Source organism: Aspergillus nomiae (assembly GCF_001204775.2).
Source record: "Aspergillus nomiae NRRL 13137 chromosome Unknown contig00007, whole genome shotgun sequence".
Taxonomy (NCBI): Eukaryota; Fungi; Ascomycota; class Eurotiomycetes; order Eurotiales; family Aspergillaceae; genus Aspergillus; species Aspergillus nomiae.
The window spans coordinates 234487-254668 of record NW_015378062.1 but is presented as its reverse complement, the minus strand read 5'-3'; the positions used below and the strand labels follow the sequence as shown (position 1 = coordinate 254668).

The 20182-nt window shown below is 48.9% G+C and overlaps 8 protein-coding genes across 8 annotated transcripts; 5 read left to right on the top strand and 3 right to left on the bottom strand.

The window, feature by feature from the left end:
- Positions 1–370: 370 nt before the first annotated feature.
- Positions 371–871, bottom strand: ANOM_000711 (cupin domain-containing protein; the record flags this gene model as incomplete). The annotated part of the gene is made up of 1 exon (XM_015545969.1): positions 371–871. One exon carries the CDS (start codon positions 869–871, stop codon positions 371–373), a length of 501 nt encoding a protein of 166 aa, XP_015411886.1.
- Positions 872–1298: 427 nt separating this feature from the next.
- ANOM_000710 (aldo/keto reductase family protein) lies at positions 1299–2354 on the top strand (the record flags this gene model as incomplete). The annotated part of the gene is made up of 2 exons (XM_015545968.1): positions 1299–1353; positions 1408–2354. The coding sequence occupies 2 exons, from the start codon at positions 1299–1301 to the stop codon at positions 2352–2354; spliced, it is 1002 nt and encodes a 333-aa protein (XP_015411887.1).
- A 770-nt stretch (positions 2355–3124) lies between these two features.
- Positions 3125–5026, top strand: ANOM_000709 (uncharacterized protein; the record flags this gene model as incomplete). Its single annotated transcript, XM_015545967.1, has 1 exon — positions 3125–5026. One exon carries the CDS (start codon positions 3125–3127, stop codon positions 5024–5026), a length of 1902 nt encoding a protein of 633 aa, XP_015411835.1.
- A 1483-nt stretch (positions 5027–6509) lies between these two features.
- On the top strand, positions 6510–8406 carry ANOM_000708 (carboxylesterase; the record flags this gene model as incomplete). The annotated part of the gene is made up of 4 exons (XM_015545966.1): positions 6510–6845; positions 6907–6939; positions 7013–7351; positions 7435–8406. 4 exons carry the CDS (start codon positions 6510–6512, stop codon positions 8404–8406), a joined length of 1680 nt encoding a protein of 559 aa, XP_015411834.1.
- A 1674-nt stretch (positions 8407–10080) lies between these two features.
- ANOM_000707 (uncharacterized protein) lies at positions 10081–11463 on the top strand (the record flags this gene model as incomplete). Its single annotated transcript, XM_015545965.1, has 9 exons — positions 10081–10107; positions 10209–10374; positions 10439–10491; positions 10550–10609; positions 10669–10825; positions 10880–10930; positions 10999–11022; positions 11077–11184; positions 11255–11463. 9 exons carry the CDS (start codon positions 10081–10083, stop codon positions 11461–11463), a joined length of 855 nt encoding a protein of 284 aa, XP_015411843.1.
- Positions 11464–12883: 1420 nt separating this feature from the next.
- On the bottom strand, positions 12884–14832 carry ANOM_000706 (putative flavin containing polyamine oxidase; the record flags this gene model as incomplete). The annotated part of the gene is made up of 7 exons (XM_015545964.1): positions 12884–13884; positions 13946–14198; positions 14258–14277; positions 14325–14352; positions 14406–14543; positions 14621–14651; positions 14705–14832. The coding sequence occupies 7 exons, from the start codon at positions 14830–14832 to the stop codon at positions 12884–12886; spliced, it is 1599 nt and encodes a 532-aa protein (XP_015411829.1).
- Positions 14833–15498: 666 nt separating this feature from the next.
- Positions 15499–18276, top strand: ANOM_000705 (amino acid permease; the record flags this gene model as incomplete). The annotated part of the gene is made up of 19 exons (XM_015545963.1): positions 15499–15593; positions 15652–15685; positions 15733–15802; positions 15850–15922; positions 16010–16038; positions 16109–16200; positions 16249–16320; positions 16366–16480; positions 16525–16603; positions 16648–16682; positions 16730–16758; positions 16809–16841; positions 16890–16914; positions 16971–17172; positions 17224–17301; positions 17356–17484; positions 17534–17681; positions 17747–17825; positions 17884–18276. The coding sequence occupies 19 exons, from the start codon at positions 15499–15501 to the stop codon at positions 17988–17990; spliced, it is 1524 nt and encodes a 507-aa protein (XP_015411828.1). The 3' UTR covers positions 17991–18276.
- A 217-nt stretch (positions 18277–18493) lies between these two features.
- On the bottom strand, positions 18494–18923 carry ANOM_000704 (uncharacterized protein; the record flags this gene model as incomplete). Its single annotated transcript, XM_015545962.1, has 3 exons — positions 18494–18651; positions 18725–18756; positions 18832–18923. The coding sequence occupies 3 exons, from the start codon at positions 18921–18923 to the stop codon at positions 18494–18496; spliced, it is 282 nt and encodes a 93-aa protein (XP_015411827.1).
- Positions 18924–20182: the final 1259 nt, after the last annotated feature.

Genomic DNA, 20182 nt, shown 5'->3' with positions numbered 1-20182 from the left:
AAAAGTGAAAATATTGAGTTCGATTAGAAAAGCCTTAAACAGATGATATGAAGCTAAAATAATACTCCATAGCCTATCAGAGAATACCAAACTGTGGTTTGAGCTCATCCAATTTCACTGTAGCGGAGAGTCAAGGAATAATCATGGACTTCGAGTTCGCTCGTAGGAGAAAATCGAATAACTGTACCAAGATGGCCAGAATTAAGGCCCCCCAAGACAAGTGTGACCAAATGTAACATATTGAGAGACAAACATTTCGTTCAGCATCCGAGATCGACCAAATTGTCCAAGTGACAGTTTCGCCGAGTGCGCAGAGACCCATTTCTCGGATAAGAGATCAAATATCTATAAGCAAAGCAAGCAAATGGTTTTAGAAAGGCCAATCCTCCTTAAGCTCTTCCCCGTTCACAATAGGTGCCTGCGCCGGGACCATCATACTGTAGAGCCGTGCCCACTGCTCGGTTGTGTTGCTCCAACCATGCATCGTTGCTCGCTGGACAACCATATCGCCCTCATTCAACGTCACTTTCGAGCCATCCTCCAGGCCCAGAACAACACTTCCCTTGCCCACTATTACGTAGTCGAGCGTGATAGACCGATGGAAGACTCCCTCTGTTTTGGGGGGGATATCATAAGCGGTGATTCCAGAGCCCTTGGGTGGCCAGCTTGGAGCTGATGGAGCTGCATCTTCTGGTCCACTGACATTTGCGGGGTGCTCGCTCGTTGACCACAGTATCGTCAAGTTGGTGCCATCTCCTACAGACTGGGGCGTAAGATGGGAGTCGAAGGCCACTGTTGCTTGACCGTTGGTGTTGTGGCCGGTCACTACTCGGCGGGGAGGTGGTAGTGATGGTACCGTCGGCTCAGGCATGTTTACCATGTTCTTAGTAATATAGAAATAGTGATGAATGATGAATGGTGAGACTTTCTATAACAGTAAGTGTTGTGGTTGACTTCTTAACTGAGAAGAGACGACTCTTAACTCCGATGTAAAATCCGATTACTGCATTTTGCTGACCACGTTAAATGATACAGACCCACAATCTAGAAGTTTACATGTCCAGGTTTTCAGAAGTATATCTCTCGGGTGGAGTATGAGTATATATCTATCTCGGTCGTGTCCGTAAAAGCCCTGGACAGAACTTCAAGCAACGGAATTAAGATTTGCGCGGAGTTACCGGAAGTAACCACTGAGGGTATATAGTGGAATTGCCCACTTGTGCTCACTGTTGCTGTTAGAAGCACCCGATCGATCTATACAAGTACAGGAAAACCGCATTGTCATTATCAACAGTGCAATGGCATCCACCAATATCAGTATCGTCTTTGGGGCTATGACCGTCGGCCAAGCAGGTACGTTATCATCACTGTGCATCAACGAATGACTGGATATTGACGGTTTATCAGGGCTCGATGGCTGCCGACAAACCACGCCTGAGGAAGTTAGAGACGTTCTAGATGTCTTCCAACGACATGGCCACAGTGACATCGACACTTCCCGCGCCTACGGCAACGGCACCTCCGAGTCTCTCCTGGGAGAAAGCGGTTGGCAGGAGAGGAACTTACGGATCCACACGAAAATATATCCAACAGCAAACTGGCGGGCTGGACCTAACACTTACACTCTCGGAGCAGACGATCTGCGGCGAGCACTCAACCGAAGTCTCGAAGCGCTAAACACAGACTGTGTGGATCTCTGGTATCTTCACGCGCCAGACCGCAACACACCACTCGAAGTCACCATGCAAGAAGTTGACAGGTTACACCGTGAAGGCAAATTCAAACGTCTTGGAATCAGTAATTTCATGTCCTGGGAAGTCGCCCAGATGTGTGAAATTTGCGACCGTCATGGTTGGATTCGTCCGTCCGTCTACCAAGGCATCTACAACCCACTTCACAGAGCGATTGAGGCTGAGTTGCTGCCCTGTCTTCGGCATTACAATATTGCCTTATATGCCTTTCAACCCTTGGCAGGTGGCCTACTGACCGGTCGTTACCATCTTGGAACCACCTCCTTCGACTCTGGGACACGGTACGATCCCAACAATAAACAGAGCTCTACGATGAGTTCCCGCTACTGGAACAAGACTACCTTCGCAGCCCTGGAGATTATCCGGGCAGCTGCTCAAAAGCACGATCTCACCATTGCTGAGTGCGCTTACCGCTGGCTGGTACATCACACTGTCTTGGATAAACAGTACGGCGATGCCTTGATTATCGGAGCGAGCAGTGTCAAGCAGTTAGAAAGTAACTTGACTGATTCAGAGAAGGGGCCTCTTCCTGAGAATGTAGCCCAAGCGATGGAGCAGGCTTGGCAGCTCATACAGGAGCCAATTCGAAAATACTGGCATTAGAATGGTTGCCATCCAGTAATCATCCGAAGAGGTTCTTCTAGAATGTGTACATATATGCTATACTTTAAGTAACACATCCCGGGTGCCCGCATTCCTCCATTGTAAGACTAGGTAGATGAGAACCCTCTTCAGGCACCAATTCCTATAGGACGTCTTAGTCAGGTCAACCAGGGATCAACTGCAGCTCTGATAACGTCATTCTGGAGAATTCCAAAGCATGTGAAGATGTACGGTAAAACATTCTTTTGTGCGCATTTCAGTCTACCGCCAGATGCGGAAGCAATATGGAGTTGGCGTCTGCACGTCGGTCTGTATGGCTTAAAAGGTGTCTAGCCATATTATAATTAATTTAGCACTACTCTGACAATTGAACACTGTTGCATGCATCAGAAATGAAGCGGTGACAATCCTGCAGATCATCGGAGTGTTTCTGTTTGCCAGGTATTCAGCTGCGTAAACGCTGCCTCTTTTAGTATAGAATACGGACGGCCGCCATGATGGGAAAAGAATACGGATACGATAGACATCAGTTTGCCACATACAGCAACGATCGACCACTCAGAACCCGGGGTAGCCGAATTCATCTGCTGTCTGCTATACACGTATACTTAGACCTAGAAGTATGTTTAGACCCTAGAGAAGAGCTTTCCCCTGTGGATCGGAACCCTGCTGACCGGAAGAAGTGGTGGCCGATTGTTTCCACATCCCAGATTATAAAATATGGCCAACTTCCTGCTGTTTGGTGTTCAACATCCATCACATCGTCCAAAATGCATGTTGTTGCAAGTACCACAGCTTTTCTGGGCGTCATTTCTAGTGTTGCCGGGGTACACCATCGCAACAGAGACACCAACCAGCAAATCTTAAAGCCGCCCGTACCAGAGCCTATTGTTGTCACCGAGCTTCCCTTGCCTCCTGTCGCCGACAGTAAAGAGGGTTCTTGTACTCCGGAAGTCAGCCCTCACCGGACCGGATGTCTGCTCAAATCCTCCCAGATCCAAAGTGGAAATTTTCTTCCTGATAACAACCATGTGCTTGTCAGCTTAAACTTCTCAGGGGCTCCAGCAGCACCCGATCCGGCTAGCGTTTACAATGGCACCCATTTGACTCTGGTAAAGGCTGATGGGACCAAGTTTCCTAGCGGTGACCCATGGAAGTGTATTACCTGCGGCGTACCGGAAGAAAACAAGGTCGGCAGCACAGAGCTCTCTCCCTATCCTCAGGCGTTTTTGGATGGCAAGAGGGCCCTAATCGGGACTAATATCGTTGATTGTGGTTCGGAGCTGCTCGCAAGTTCTGAGTGTACACCGGATAAAGTGCATATCTACCCGATCCGTTGGAATGTCAAGGCAGATGGCTCGGGAACCGGGGGAGATATACGAGAATTGCGTCTACATCCGGATAATGTGCACTTGGGATTCAACTCCTTCACCTTCTCCAATGGCCAACTTGGACAGTTTGGCTACTTTAGTCGACTGCAGTTTAACCCGTCGCCGAAGACTGGCGAGCCTCGCTCGGCACGATACGATCTAGTTAACATTACCAGACTCTATAGCCCGGAAAACCCCCTGCCGATCAGCGCAAAAGGTAACCAGCTAGTGTTTAACCGGTCAGCTATTGCGGTCGGCGAGCTTCGAGGATTCACCGGACGCGGTAAAGAGGTCACATATATCGGCAACCCCGTCGAGTCATGCAATATCGACGTGTTCGCTGCCGATCTCACAACCGGAAAGGTCCGTCGCATCACGGATCACCCCGAGTATGTCGATCCGATGGATGTCTCTCCCGATGATAAGTGGCAAGTGATCCTCGATACTCGAGGGACAGGCCGGCAGATGTTCATGGCCGGCATGCGCGGCATTCCACCGATTATCGACCTGATCGCTACTACGGTCGCCTCCTCCACTCGCAACAATGGCCCTCGGCGATTCTTCCGGCCTTGGCTCCTGGACCACGATGGGGACCGTGGAGACTACTACGGCCAGCAAATCAACGGCGACGGCGACGGCAGCCCGGGCAGCATCAACGACCCCAACTGGAACGCCGGGGCAGACCCCAAGTGGTCTCATGACGGCACACGCATAGCCTACTTCGAAAACCTGGTTGTTGCACCTTCTTGCGGCGGACAGAACCCTCTGCCATGCCCTAACTCTACTGAACCCGGTGGTCGTGTCACCCGTCTGATGCTGGCTCACCTTACCAGCCGTGAGCCGCTGGATCTTGAACCAGTTGCTCCTGTCTCCGATGAAGTTCCCTGGGGTGTTCCATATGAGCCCGAAAGTGCTCTGCCAGACCGTCCGTTTCCAGCTGAAGGAAATTACACCTTGAAGGGAGAGGTGTCCGGCTCGGCTTTTGTGTCAATCATTCATGACAAGGCCATTCCAGCAGCGATCAAAACCATCGCAGTCGACTATCGCAACTATTCCGATGACGGATTACATTTTATCGACGGCTCTGAGAGGTTCACCAGTACTGTCGAATCCATGACGATAAACAAGGTGGACTGGTTTTCCGACCTTACGTCTGCCGGACAAGTTACCGGGAGCAAGAAGACTAGTCCGGGTGGGTTCCATCTGGAAATCGATGCCATGACTAACATATTCAATGCGAACGGAACCTTGACTACCACTCTCGATGGAAAGGTCTGGAAGCAGCCGGCGAACGGGACTTGATCGGTTATCACGCCGAATTAAGACACGGTGGTTTCGTCTGGTGGCTATGGAAAATCGTCTTGTCCCAGGTCGGGGGAGCCCTTGTATATAACTAGTTGAGGCAGTTTTGCCTGTACATATTCTGTATGAAGGACATGGGAACAGTATTGCCAGAAATCACATTTTTTACATGATGCACTTATGACATTCCATCCCAAATGTTTTATACAAAAACTGAGGCACAAAGATGTGTCTATGCAATTACTCAATTTCCCCACAAAACTGCTCTCTTCCCCCAGCCTTACAGTTGCTTCCTTCCATGGTTCGCTCTCTGCAGCCCAAATACTACAACCAAGGATACTGTCTCGTATAACCCCTACACAAACACGCCTGTTCCTAGAACTATGCCCTCGTAAAGATTCCCACAACAGGTAAGACCGACGTTCTATATGGCGCGCTCGCATTTAGTAACTTGAATAGTCCACGTCCCACTCAGGGTGGAGAGAAACGTTCTATTCAAAATAGGCAATACGATAGCTCTCGAAGCATCTAGTGCGAAAACTAACCCTCGGGTGTGCACTATCAAAAATCTCGATCTTGTTCCAGGCTCCATGGTTCAAGTCATTGAGCTCCACCTTTTACGATTCCCACGTGCGGATCTACTCGGAAGGAATGTCATTCCCCATTGAGTTTAGTATGTTCTGTTCGGTGAGTCTTACATTGTAAATGGCTTGGTGGGTGCATGGGTTACATGTTCTGTGTCGGTTGCTTAGATTATCTGCAGTAGGCTATATTAGAGTATGGCCGTCTGTGCACAGAATTGGCATATTTAAGAGATGAGAGTAATAAAGCAGCCAAGGCTTGCCTCAATGAGGGACTTGGGGTTAACTTGGACTATGTGAAGAAACACTCTCTTTTCTCTACGGTGTTTTTATTACGTGTGGGCGCCTCATGGCACCCGAAATGATAGTGGAGGGGCAAAAAAATCGATAAATTTGCGAAGAAGCGTCGAAAGGAAGCGCGAGATCCACACCAACAGATCCATATTGCCACGAGGGCGTTGGCACGAGAGACAGTAAAAGGAAGAGCAAGCGGGCCTGAAAAAATATTTGCTAATAATGATACTGTACCGAAAAAACCCCAACCAGTCTGGCGAACGGCTTTTCTTCTCCGAGGGTGGGACCCGATGGCCAAGCCCTACATTGAATTAGATCAAGGCCTAGTTTATCGCTACCACGTGGCTGAGACAATCGATTAGCCGATGTCAAACGCTGCTGGAGCACTCGATTGGTAGAACCAGAATGGAGAATCGGTAGAAAAGAACGGGAGGATTCGAACTCGAACTAGGGTTAAGGAGGCCAAAACGCGGTTTTCTTCTGCCGACCGGGCCAGCCCCGAAAGCGTTAAAGTAGAATTAGTTTAAATAGCGGCGGACCGACTTTCTTCATCCCTTGTTCCTCCTTTTTCGGTTCACCATATACTCCTGTCTTGAAGGGATTTCACCATGGGTGCCATCTGGGATCTTCTTGAGCGGGCAGCCTGCCTCGCTGTCACTGCGGTCGCTCTTTTGGAAGGCCGCGCTGGTGCCACCTTCAACGGCAAGCCCTCGGTCTTGACCGAGCAAGGTCTGGTCAAGGGGTTTGTGGAGAACGATGCCAATGTTTTTCTGGGAATCCCTTTTGCGCAATCGACTGCTGGTCAGAATCGGTGGAAGGCTCCTCAGAGCTTGCCCAAGGCCCCTAGGGCTGAGTTCGATGCGACCTCTTATGGCCCTTCCTGTGCGCAGGCTATGTCCGGCAACAAAATTGTTGCTCAGGGCGAAGACTGCTTGAACTTGAATGTAATATATCCTGTATCCATATTGCCTTTGGCCATTGAATACTGACCAATTTACTTTGCAGATCTGGACCCCTCAGAATGGCTCTAACCTACCCGTTAGTTCCCCCCCCCCCCCCCCCCCCACTCTCTATCAAGACTTCTCTAGAAGATTCGCTAACCAATGAACAGGTCTTTGTCTACATCTATGGTGGTGCGATGGTCACTGGTGGCAATAGCAATGCTCAGTGGCAGGGACACAATTTCGCTCGCAAGGATGTGATCTACGTGAACGTCAACTACCGTGAGAGCATTTATGCTTCTCCCAACGCTCCCGAGCTCGACGGCCAGTCGCAGAACTTTGGCATTCTCGATATCGAGATGGCTTTGCAGTGGGTTTACGACAACATCAGAGGTATGTCGTCAGCGTTCTTGTCCCTTGATCATGCGGTAACGTTTTTTGCCTTCACAGGATTTGGTGGTGACAAGACCCGCATTGTTTTGGGTGGTCACTCCTCCGGCAGTGTTCATGTAAGTAATTCACAAATCCTTCCGCCGAAAGGGACATTCGGCACTCAATATTGTCTCGGGTGGCTAATCTGATCGTGGTGCAGGTTGATCATTACTTGTGGAATCATCCCAATACATTCCTGGCGGGCGCCATCGAAATGTCCGCCAATGCCGAGTCGGGACCCGCCGTCACCCCTTCCGGCGTCGGCTTGACCCAAGTGGCTCAGGACATTGAAGCCGCCGGTGTTACACTCAGCTGTGACTCCAGCAATCCGACCCTGGATTGTCTTCGTAAGGTGGACATGTACTCGATCCAGACTTCCTACTTCAACTCGACCTCCAACACCTGGTTCTCCCCGATTGTGGATAACATCACCCGCTTCGCGGACTACAAGTCGCGCTTCGCCGCTGGCAACTATCCCAAGTCGGTCCCTCTGATTGTCGGCAACTCCGACCAGGAGGGCAAGCTCTTCGGTATGGTTTACTCTAGCGAGAACACCGATTTCTCCAAATGGATCAAGACCTTCGATGCCGACATGGCTCATGTGCCTGAGGACGATCTCCTGGCGGCCTACAACGCCTCGGACTATGAAACGGTCTCCCTCATGAGCGGCGCCTCCTACGGAGACGCTCGATTCTTCTGTCCCACCGACTACCTGATCGACGTCCGTGCCAAAGAGCAGCCTACCTGGGTGTACCGTTGGTTTGGCGATTACGACAACGTCATCGGCATCCCAGGAATCGGCGCATCGCACGGAAGCGAAGTGCCTTTCTTCCACGGAGGCAACGAGTGTTTCTCGAAACTGACCGGCGTTACAGACGCGCAGCAGGCGTTGGCTGATTACATGAACAACTGGTTTGTTGCCTGGATCAAGAACCCCAGCGCCGGACCGGGCTGGGACCGGGCGAAGCCCACCAACGGACCCTTGGCTAAGCTCGGCGTCCCTGGCAACGAGCTGGCCATGGAAACCGGCAGTACCGGCGATTACAACGGCCGCTGCCAATCCGTGTTCAACCCCAACATCCCGAAGTATCCTGTGGTCCAGAACCCGGTCACCCTGGCCAAATCCTCCTGAATTTCTTTCTCAGCGGCAATTAGACATTAGCATGCAGCATTATTTAGACATATACCCATCACACAGGTTTAATTAGCTGTCAATTATAAATGAAAATATGAATACGACCGGCAGTTGCGCGTATTTACTCCATATTAAGTTTGGGCCAGTGGACACCAATCCGAAGGATTGCATGATCCCAGGTAGACCTGGCCTTCGGCCTTCACGCTAAGAAAAATCGTGCATGAAGGATCTCGTGTAGAAGGATCGATTCAGGTACAGCGCCACACTTTCCACTTTGGCTAACGGTTAATTGGACTGGACGTTAGCCAGTGGGGCGATGGACCCAGAAACACGGACTGAAAACATTTTCGGTCGCCGGTAGGGTAGCATCCCTAGTTAACCCTAATTCTCGGCCATCCTCATCATTGACATAGCCACCAGCCACCCGTCCCTTAAATATAGTTCGGCGAAATCCTTTACAAACTTACATAGAGCTGTTAACCAAAACTAGAAAATGAACTACGCATCCGACAGCGGACCGGGAAGGTTCCGAGTAGGAGAAAAACAAAACCCCTTAACAGAGTGAACGGGGCAGTTGGACGGATTGCTCCGTATTCCGTCCCAGAAGTTCATTCTGCCGAAGTTTTCCCCTTCATTAACCTGACTGCCTAGTCTCGGTCTTGGAGCCTCGGCATATAGAATTTCTAGAATAGCGCCATCCATCGAGATCGAGTGTTGTCCCTGCATTGGTGTGTTCACGCTTGATCTAACTGTTTTCGTGTCTTCTCCTGTCTTTAGACTCTCTCCTTTCTCTTAATTACACAATTTCGGTCGCCTTTCCCTATATCGTAAAGGTCTCCATGTCGTATTGTATACAGTAGTGTATGCATAGCCCGGCTGGAGACTTAAATTATGATTCTCCGCTATCAGGTAATATTTGACTTTCGTAGTGCAAATCTGCGCGGGGGCTGAAGTATATTTCTATGACTCGAACATAGAGAACAGCTTTGTTGGCTGGTTTGTACAGCGCCGAGAAAAGGGAAATTAGATGTTGTTCCGAGACCACAGCACATCTTGCAGGCTATGTAACCTCACGTCTCATGTTGGAGATTTGGAGTAGCGTAGTTACTAATCAACCAGACCATGACTTCACGATCCAAGCTTGTGCTCCCGGCATTGGCCGCATCCGGTAATGTAGCCATTGTTTTAAGTGGAAACATCTCCACTCAGCCCAGCCATCCCGAGCTGGCGGAACCGTGGGAGTTTATCCATGGATGCAGACTATTTCGACCCTTCCAAGGATGCCACTGGCTCGTGGAAGCCAGATCTAATACTTGCCCAATAGCATCGGTGTATCACTAGCAGGCCCTTGCACCGTCTTGGAATAAGCTTCGCCATCGTCAGATTTCTCTGATCGAGCCATGTTAGTTGGACCAGTGGGAGAGCGGAATCAATTCCTTGTCTGTTGGCAAGATTCCACAAATTGTGATTTTTGAGTTGCAGAAACAAGGTCCGTATTATCAAGCTCAGCAGTGTGTTAAAATCTCTGTCTTTCGCACGCTAACGTACAAGTGAAGGCCCCTTCGCTCTCTTTGGCCGTCCAGCCGGCCTTCCCTCGTTCCAACTGTTTAAATGGCTGTCAGTCCTTCGTTCGCTCTTTCATAACGGTGGGAACGCCTGCAGATCGTCCCCATGGCTCCCCCGGGAGTCGGACAGGTGGTATGTGCTTTGTTTTTTCTGGTTTCTCCCTCCACGTGGAGCGCAATTGATCGGCACGGGAACCAGTGAACTGACGATCACTTCTGACACGAACGTTGTAGGTCGGATGGTACATCTGTACAGTTGTCGCATGTGCCGTCTTCGTTACGCGGTTGGTTGTGCGATGGCAGAGGTTCAACAAGTTTTACATCGACGATTACCTCGTCGCGGCGGCCTGTATATGTTTGATCGGTGATCTGGTCATCCAGCATCTCATGTTCAATTGGGGTACGTTGTGGGGTTGAGCTTGGTTATGCACGAGGAAGGTTTCTGACGGTTCTTGGTTGTTTAGGCATGACGGACATGGCCAATGCGTCGAAATCGGATATGATCAATATGATGAAGGTTGGTGGCAGCTTAGACAACTGGATTTGTCGCATCGCATGTTGACCGTCCGTGATAGATGATCATTCCAGGATCTACCCTCTATGTGACTTCTCTGTGGCTGATCAAAGCTGGCATGGTTCGTACACTTGACTGCAATAGAGATCAGGGCCGTGGACTAATCAATTGCGCATGCAGGTTTGCTTCTATAAACGGCTGGCGGATCGAACCCACTACCAACGAATCTACAATATCATCCTCGCCTTGCTGGCCGCTACGTGGCTCACCATCTTTCTCAATATCATCTTCAAGTGCTTCCCTGTCGACCGCATTTGGGACATGGATAACCCAGACCGTGAGCTTTGCCCACACGAGTGTCGATGAACCCGCGCAAGCTAACAATACACAGGGGCATGTTCCAAAAAGCAGAGCCGGATCAATTACTGGATCACCATCTTGTGTACGTAGTCGCAGCCTACACATCCCCTCTATAAGAAACCCCCACTAACATCAATCCCCAAACTACAGTCAACATCTTCAGCGATGTAATCAGTGAGTTGCCCAACCACCCAACCCTACAAACCACAAACTAACAAACCACCGCAGTCATCTGTCTCCCAATCTCCCAAGTGCTCCGCCTCCGCATGCCCTTCAAACAAAAGCTCGGCGTCATGTCCATCTTCCTGCTAGGTATCCTCGTCGTCATCACAAGCAGTACGTCCCGTCCCCTCCCCACTCCCCTTCCCACCCAACCCAAACTAACCAGAAACTCTCCACAACACAGTAATCCGCGCCATCTTCTCCTGGCAAAACAAACAAATGATCACTTGCACAGTGTCCATGATCGAAACCGCCATCGCAATCATCGCCAACTCGCTGCCCGTCCTGCGCACTCTTTTTTGGTTCGAGGTCTCGCAACGGGACATACTACAGCAGCCGAGCATACGAGCTGTCGCACTCCCACGCCCCGGGGAAGTCGGGTCCCCTGAATAAGGTGACGGCGTCGGTGGCGTCGAACGCGGTCACGGATGGCCATGGTGGTATGCCCTCGGGGCTGTCGAGACATGATTCCGAGGATGAGTTGGTGAAAGATGCTGCTTCGCCGCCCGTGGATGAACAAGGCATCTCCGTCACGACGGAGTATCATGTTTTTCATGGCAGGTTTTCGAGTCCGAGTGTTAATGCTAGACAGCACTGATTTTTCTTTGTTTGGTGTAATAATTTATAGAGTGGGGTTTTGGATGGGTTTTGGTGGGGGGTATTTATTAATTTATATGAGTATATGTGTATGTGTATGGGTTCATGTAATTATGTGTGTATGAATAGATGTCTGGTATTTCAGGGTATGTCTCCAGCAATTTCAATGTATCAGGTTTCGTTGCACTAGGTTAGCAGCCACAGCGTTAACATGATGGATGGCAGGGCTCCGAGAGGAAGATGCAAGGCAAAGAAAGTAGCATCAAGCCGTCCTGTAGCTCAACCTTTGTCAGGTGGTAGAATATACAATACGTAGCATGATACATTCAAAGCAGCAATAATACTCGTTCTCTGTCTTTTATTCTATTCTATTTTTTTCCTCTTACCTGCAGGGTTATCGACAATGTCAAATGAGTATACTTCGAGGATATTGTCTGACCGCCTGCTGTATTCTGTTTCCTTAAGGTTTTGCCGGCAGTTCTTGACTCTAGTCCCAGAGAGGGAAGCCGAATGTTTTGTTGAAGGGCGGTCAGCTACCATTGCCAGTATCATGGACTGGAGTCTTGAATTCTATATCGAGAAAGATAAGTAGATAAAGAACGAGGGAAATTACAAATAAGCAGTTAAGGATTAACATATATTCGAAAAAAAAGAAAAAAAAAAAGGAAGGTGTGGTGGTAGTAAGCATTGCCTACATTATGCAGTTGCGTTATATATTTTCGCGACGGTCGAGTATGAAGACATGTCAAATCGTCAACTAGCAACAATCAGAGTACTTTATATTGAGCTACTAATAGCTAGGGTATAAGAAGAAAGACTAGAATTATAAATTGGTAAAAGAGGAAAAACGAACAAGGATGCAAGAGAAACGTAAGAATAAGCGAGAGCAAAAAGAAAACAAAAGGGATGGAAAAAAAAAGAAAGCGCGAGCGACGCAGGGATCGAACCTGCAATCTCTAGAGCCGAAATCTAGCGCCTTACCATTAGGCCAGCCGCCCAGCTGCTGTGAAGGAGTAGTCTTAGATATGAATCCTAGATCACTTTAAAAAGTGGTGTATACTCTCTAGAATCAACTGCCTAGACTAATTCCAATGCAATATTGATTTCAGTACTCTGGATACAATCTTCCTTTATATGAATTAAACCATCTATTGACAGCAATTTATAAGATTACCGTGCTGTATTAACCCCATGCATCGTAGGTATGGTCCACTGATTATAGATTCGTGCTGTTAACCGGCCACCCATTGATGATAGTATACGCATCTCCTGGCGTCGTGCCATGCAAAACATCATAATGGGTGCGATCTCCGCAGGTCTCTCTACCATGAGTAGTCGAGCATCGATCTTGCAACATCGCAGCGATTTGCTCGCCCGCCTCGCGGCCCTCAAACCACGCACCGTGTAAGAATCCAAAATACGACGCGCTGGTCGCCTCTCCGGCGAACCACAGCCGGTCTACATTGGCACGTAGATTCTGATGCATCTCTAATGTGGTTCCCACTGGCCAGTTAGAGTAGCTGCCGTACGCCCAGGGCTCGTTGTTCCATCGGGGATATACGAATGCTGTTGGCTCGGGTATTCGCTTATTTGGAAACATCTCGCGGAGGACAGCGAGTACCTCCCCTTTTGTTTCGTCGTCGGACTGTCTCTCTACACGGTATGCTTGCTCTTCCACAACAGTCACGAACAGGATGTTAGACCCGGGCATGAAGCCGTCTTTCGAAAGCGATTGAAATACCGGGTAGTACCCGCGGGTGGTAGGCGACGCATAGAGGAAAAACTGTGTGTCGGGTGGCCAGAATGTCTCATCAAACTGTAGAAAGATCTTGGTGTATGTGCCCATGGTGAACTTCTGAATGGCAGTTTCTTTCCATTTGGGCAAGGCTGGGTGGAACTGTACGACATCGTTCTGCAGTACGCCCAGAGAAAACGTGCAAATGGCATATGCTGCACTGACACAACTACCATCGCTGTTGGTGATTTTGACACCTGTATTGGAATATTTGATATCAGTCACTTGTGTGTTAAGCCGGAGCCGACGGTCTTGGACCTCTTTGTGGAGGAAAGTTGACGCCTCGCGTTCGATGATTGTACTGTATCCGCGAGGATCCACCACCATGTGGTTATCTTCGCCAAATTGGTTGAATGTGAGATTCTCGGCGGCTACTCCGAAAATGAATGAACTGGCTTCAGGGCTTGCTGCGCATTCCCAGTCTGTGAATTACTGGTTAGTTAGGGTTTTCTGCGACGTCTTGTCCTCCCATGCGCTTCGTACCCCAATTCCACCATTCCACTGCTTGTGCCTTCATATCGCTGCGCTGGGGGTTCCAGCCCGCCAGAGCAAATCCGGTACGCGCATTATGATCTTGAATATTGTCTAATAGCATCTGTCCCGCATTTCTGTAGGCTACATCCTTGACGTCGCTGATGGCATCTAACAAATCCTGGTAGTCGCTGTAGCCGGTCTCGTCATAGGTAAGAACGGAGCTGAAATTGTCTGGTGTGTTCTTGAGTCTGTGTTTGTTGGCCTGTCAAGGCAGGATTCTGTCAGTTACATATAGAAGAGAGGGAAATTTCTGTCCCATACCAGTGTTACGAGTGGGTTCTCTTCCTGAAGTTAATGAAGGTCACATACATGGATCAAGGGCACCTACCTGCTCCACTTGTTCCGACACCGTGTAACTGCGCTGATAGCTTAGCAAAATTGTCTTTCGAGAAAAGCTACATGAACATACCCAATTCGCACCAAATTCTATCACGTAAGGTTTTCCAGTCTTGTCCTGACCGAAGTCCGTACTCCAAACGCGCCCGCCAATAGTATTTCGGTATTCTAAAATGACAAAGTCATGAATCGATGCGTTTGATAAAGCTTGCTAGTAAATTAAATCAATGAATAATTATCCCCACCGTCCTTTTCGGGGCTTGTTGGTAGCCTCGGTGATCCACTTACTGCTGCCGTGATACCGGCCATTCCACCTCCGCTGGGTTACGTTAGACCCCTGCCGCACGACGAAGAAGGCTATTATTGTCTTACAGGATTGCCACTGTGGTTTCTGTGCATATTCTATCTTCGGGTGGAGGCTGTGCGACGTGAGCGAAGGTCGACTTTATTGTTCCTGTGGCTAGCAAGAGACTCGAACATATTGACAACGTGAAATGCATATTGTCTAAAGCTTACACGATGTTTGGTTCTCAACGGAATCCAAGAGCGCTACGCAGAGCTTTTGTAATCACTACTGGGCTACATTGGGCAAGTCATATCTGGTACATGACCTTCGCTTGGCGTTCACCAACTGGTAGAATGGGTTATCTCTGCACCCGCTCACCAGATCGACCGTGAGGCGATATGCAGCAGCCTGTGATCAGCAGGACAGTCTTGGCATGATAGTCGACTAGTCAGTAGACGTTTAGACTGGTGGTCAGGAAATTTAGCACGAGATGGGTAAGTCCAGGCGGATTGAACCCCCTGTCATGTGGCAGGGCTGATAAGCATTTGACTGGGCCAGTCAGAATGCTTAAATAGTGGGTTAATTAGTAGATTAAGAGCGAGCCACTTGCTCTAAACATTGACCCTTGGATGGGATCCACCTTGAGTTCTAGTTGGCAAATCAGATGCATTGTTGTAGCGAGATGACTTGTCTTTTATCAAGGCTAATTCAGTCAAGTCGGCAAGCCCTAGCTTTCCCCGCATCCGAGGTTGGACATTCCGTTTCCATCTTGGTGTCGCAATAAACCAAGGTAGCATTAATTCAATATTAATATCTGTCAACTCTGCAAGTACGGTTCCACCACGCAACTCCATTCCCCCCATACTTTCTTTTGATCGCCATGGAGGAAAGAAAGGTCGAATATGTACCGGAAGACGATGCGCAGCTGGCTCGTATGGGCCATAAGCCGGAACTGCATCGGAATTTTTCCACCCTGTAAACTGATTCCAAGAATATATGGCTGACCAGTTAAATGCTAATTCGTGTTTTATAGTTCTATGCTTGGCTTAGCGTTCGCGGTGCTTAATGTGAGTGTTAAGGCCATCCCTGGATAGCCCTCACTAACGAATCATAGTCTTGGACGGCCCTCTCTGCGAGTTTATCGATCAGTCTGACCTCGGGTGGTAGCACCAGTGTGATCTGGGGTGAGTATGTTAATGCAAAATTGTCGTATATCGCTGACGGTTTGTAGGTCTGGTAACAGCTGGCACTTGCAACCTGTGCATCGCAGCCTCCCTGGCTGAGTTCCTCTCGGCATTCCCAACGTGAGTTTCTTGGCAATTTCGAAAAGCAAAAAGAACAAACAAAAAGGAGAGAAAGCGAGGGAGACTGACCTGTGACTGCATGTTAAGGGCGGGTGGACAATATCATTGGGTAGCTGGTACGTAGCCTATCCCTTGCATAAAATCCTCACTAATGTCGTCAGTTGGTATGTTGGCCCAACACACTAGGTTCTTTCCGCATGTTAAACAGGGTAGTGTCTTGGCCGCAATGGGTTCCGATCTTGTCTTGGATTACCGGCTGGGTTAACGTCGCTGGATGGGTAAGTACTCCGTTGGAGATTAGGCTAGGAGCGAAATTAACCCTATAGGTTGCGCTGGTGGCCACCAACGCCCTTCTTTCAAGCCAGTTGATTGCGGGCGTAGTCTCCGCGGTTTATCCGGTAGGCCTATCTTTCCATGTTAGACATTTCGCTCATCGTGGCTAGGACTTTGAATGGCAGCGATGGCAGCAGTTTCTTATCTACGTGGGTCTCACGTTGGGCGCGTTCGTTATTAACGCGTTCATGAATTCCGTGCTTCCACTCATCTATCGCGGCGCTTGTATGTATACCTGAGACCGTATACGCTCGGTTCTAATTTGGTAGTTACTTGGTCGATTGGCGGTTTTGTTCTGGTTTCCATCACTGTGCTGGCGTGCGCTTCCCCGGACTATAACTCTGCCTAGTAAGTATCCCGTCGGTACTGATATTCATTGGCTGATGGGATAGCTTCGTATTCTGTGAATTCGTGAATCAAACTGGCTGTGAGTTTACAAATCCCGAGAGATAGAACGTCGCTGATGATTACTAGGGCCTGATGGCGTGGCGTGGCTACTGGGGGTTTGTCTCCCATCCCGACTCACCGATAATGAAACATACTGATTCTTTAGCTTCTCCAAGGAGGACTGGGAGTCACCGCATTTGTAGGTTGCTCTACCTTCCGATATTCATTATATTTCTAATCTTCTTAGGATGCCGTGGTACACATGATCGAGGGTACACCTAGCCCTGTGCCTTATCACGCGACAAGACTAACCCTCACTGGCGCACAGAAATCCCGAATCCATCCGTTAAAGGACCCAAGGTTATGTTAACCTGCGTTGGGATCGGCACCTTTACCGGCTCCGTCTTCCTCATCGTGCTGCTCTTCGTCGCAGGCGATATCACCGACGTGGTGAGCTCAAAAGCAGGGCCCTTGCTGCAGATACTCCTCCACGCGACCCAGAATACCGCAGGCGCGATCTGCCTACTCATGTACGTTTGTCCTTGTCACCCTTGAATCGCTGGGGTCAACTAACGTGATAGGCTACCCCTCGTTTGTCTGATCTTCGCCTTGCTCAGCGTGATGACAACGAGCAGCCGGATGATATTCGCATTCGCTCGGTGAGCCTCTAGCCCTATGCCCCATGGCCCGGACGAACTACTCACTTCCACAAGGGACGGTGGCCTCCCCGCCTCGCGCTTCTTCGCTCATGTCCATCAGGGACTCGGACTGCCTTTGAACGCACTGGCATTGACCACATTGGTCGTGATCATATTCGGTCTGATCTTCCTCGGGTCTTCCAGGTACGTTCCACATACATCAGCCAGATATGACACTCATCTAAGAAAATAGCGCCTTCAACGCCATCATCTCTTCGTCCGTCGTAGCGCTGGATCTATCCTACGCCATGCCGATCGCCGTCAACTGCCTCCGAGGACGCAGGTCGTTACCCGATCGGAAATTCCAGATCCCGACTGCGATCGGATGGGTGATTGACATTGTAAGTTTTCATAGCATCTACCTTTTTGTATAGATCTGGCGTCAACTAATGATGTATGTACGCAGATCTCCCTGTCTTATATCGCTCTCACGACAGTCTTGTTCCTGTTCCCTCCTTCTCGGCCGGTGACGGGGAGCAGTATGAGTAAGTGCATCCTAGGCGACTCTCTAGTTCTATCTGAGGTGACTGCTGACATGTGTAGATTACTGTATCGTTGCATTCGGGATTATTGTCCTGGTGTCGGTTGTGCAGTGGATCGTGGATGGACGCAGGAATTTCACGGGGCCGAGGGTTGAGACCGAGGCCTAGGTCGGTCGGTATATGTAACTTAATGTCGGTAGAGTGGCATCTATTCCCTGTCATTGAGGGGTGTCTTGTCCTTGGGTGCGACGTTGCATGACCTCTCTGCCCAGGCGACGAATAGAGTCTAAATGGAGATAGCATAGCTGTGTATACCCCCGAATCAGAAGGGTTCAAGACCCAGTGTATTACGAAACCATCATCATACTCCATGGCCTGAGGGTTGCAGAAGAGAGGGTTACCAAAGCCAACGATTGGACAATAGACAACCATTACCTCACTGAAATCAAACAAGACCGTCTTAAAAACTGAAATAAAAAAGATGTCATTAACTCATATGCCAGCATACTACCTAGATCCCAGATCTCACGTTAAAAAAAAGAAAAAGAAAAAATGGAAATAAAAATTCAATAACCACTCGCTACCATCAAAGCACCCAAACTCCACAAATGCAGAACCCTATCCTATCAGAACCAGTCTGAGATCATGATCATTCATTGAGAAACCAGAGACTACTGGATCTCGTAGAGGGCGAACGCGCGCTCGATGTCTTGTAAGGTCTCTTTGTCTCCGTAGGCGTCCATCAGTGCCTTGTTTCGGTGGAGGCGCTCTGCTTCCTCGGGGTCGTATGCGGGGGCGGGAGCGTTGTAGTAATTGTAGACACCAAAGCCTGCGATTGTATTGTTAGATGGATGTGTTTGGGTGAAGTTATTGAGGGTGAAGGGTGATGAGAGGTGGTTTACCGAGGGCTATCATTCCCATGGCTGGGAGGTACCTGGACTCACGACAATTTTAGAACCATGTTCTTCCTGTGATCAATGAAACAGGACTAGAAGTGAAGATCAAATACCATTTACCAATATTTCCCTTGACGGGGGGAATGTAAACAGGCCGCTTGAAGTGCGGGCGCTGCGGTGCGGACGGGGTGGTGGATGTATCCATGGGGTAAGATTGATTGATTGTCTTTGTATGGGGTAAAACTTGTTCAGCTTGGGAATGGAAATCTTGGGGAAATTAGAGTTCTGAATGGGGTTGACGAGGAGCATCGTTATATATCTTGTCCTACATCTGGTGGACTTGGGGTTGTGGAGAGTCAGTGATGTGATTCTTAGTGTGGCATGATCGGGGAAATCGTATGATGGAAATTAAATGATCGTCAAACGTCGGTCATGAAACTCCGTGCAGCTGCTGATCATCATGACATTGATGCAATGATAGCCCGATCTACTTCTTCTGCGATTTTACCCGTGTAATAAACCAGGGTTTACTAATGATATTGAAACATGGGGCGTCATCATTACCTTGGTTGTTTGTTTAACTGCCGTGGTCTCTACCCGGCTCGAGAGGACCAAGGATGTACATGTACATCTTCAACCATATCCGATGAGGAGATCTTCGGTGATGATCTTGCTAGTCTCTTGACAATGGATGATTTGTTTATGCGATTTTCAAGGTTGCGCTTAACTCATTCGATGTTGAGTTTCTTCAAGTTCCTGTAGGATAGCTTGCTTGATAATATCATTAATAGTTTCAGCGCTCGGATGGAGATGATACGTCACCACCGACTAGAATTGAGGCATTAGACGCTATGGTTTATAGAACTATGGTTGGTTGGCCTGGTAATTTAGCTTTTCGAGAAATTACATACCCAGCTGCCTATGGCATTCACTACATATCATTATCACGGCATTATATGGAAAGTTGTTTCTTCAAGGCATACTGGGACTATCCAGAATAGAATAAACATGTTAATCAAGTTAACCATACTAGACATTCTCACCTAATGATATGGAATGTTCTTCTCTGAGCATCCTCATAAACTTGATCAATCCTCAAGGCTGATCCATTTGTGCTGTACATCTTCCGGTAGAACTAGTTGCGCAGGATGGAACCACGCCGATTACCAACCAACATAATATACACACAACAAGAAAGGGGATAATAATATGGTTATCATCCATGGAACAGACGAGAACGGGCAAAATGAGATGAATCTCACAAGGCTGAGACCAGGTATGCAGGTCGAAGCCCGATGGCGGGGTTACGCTCAGCCGCGGCGCTTATGTAGACTCATACATCAAATTGTCCACCAGCGCTGGAGGTTCGAAGGTGTTTCCCAGATATATCCCATCGAAATCATTCGCTGCACCCATGGCTTCTAAAAGGACGGAAATAATTTCCTCTGGTTCATCCCCATACCA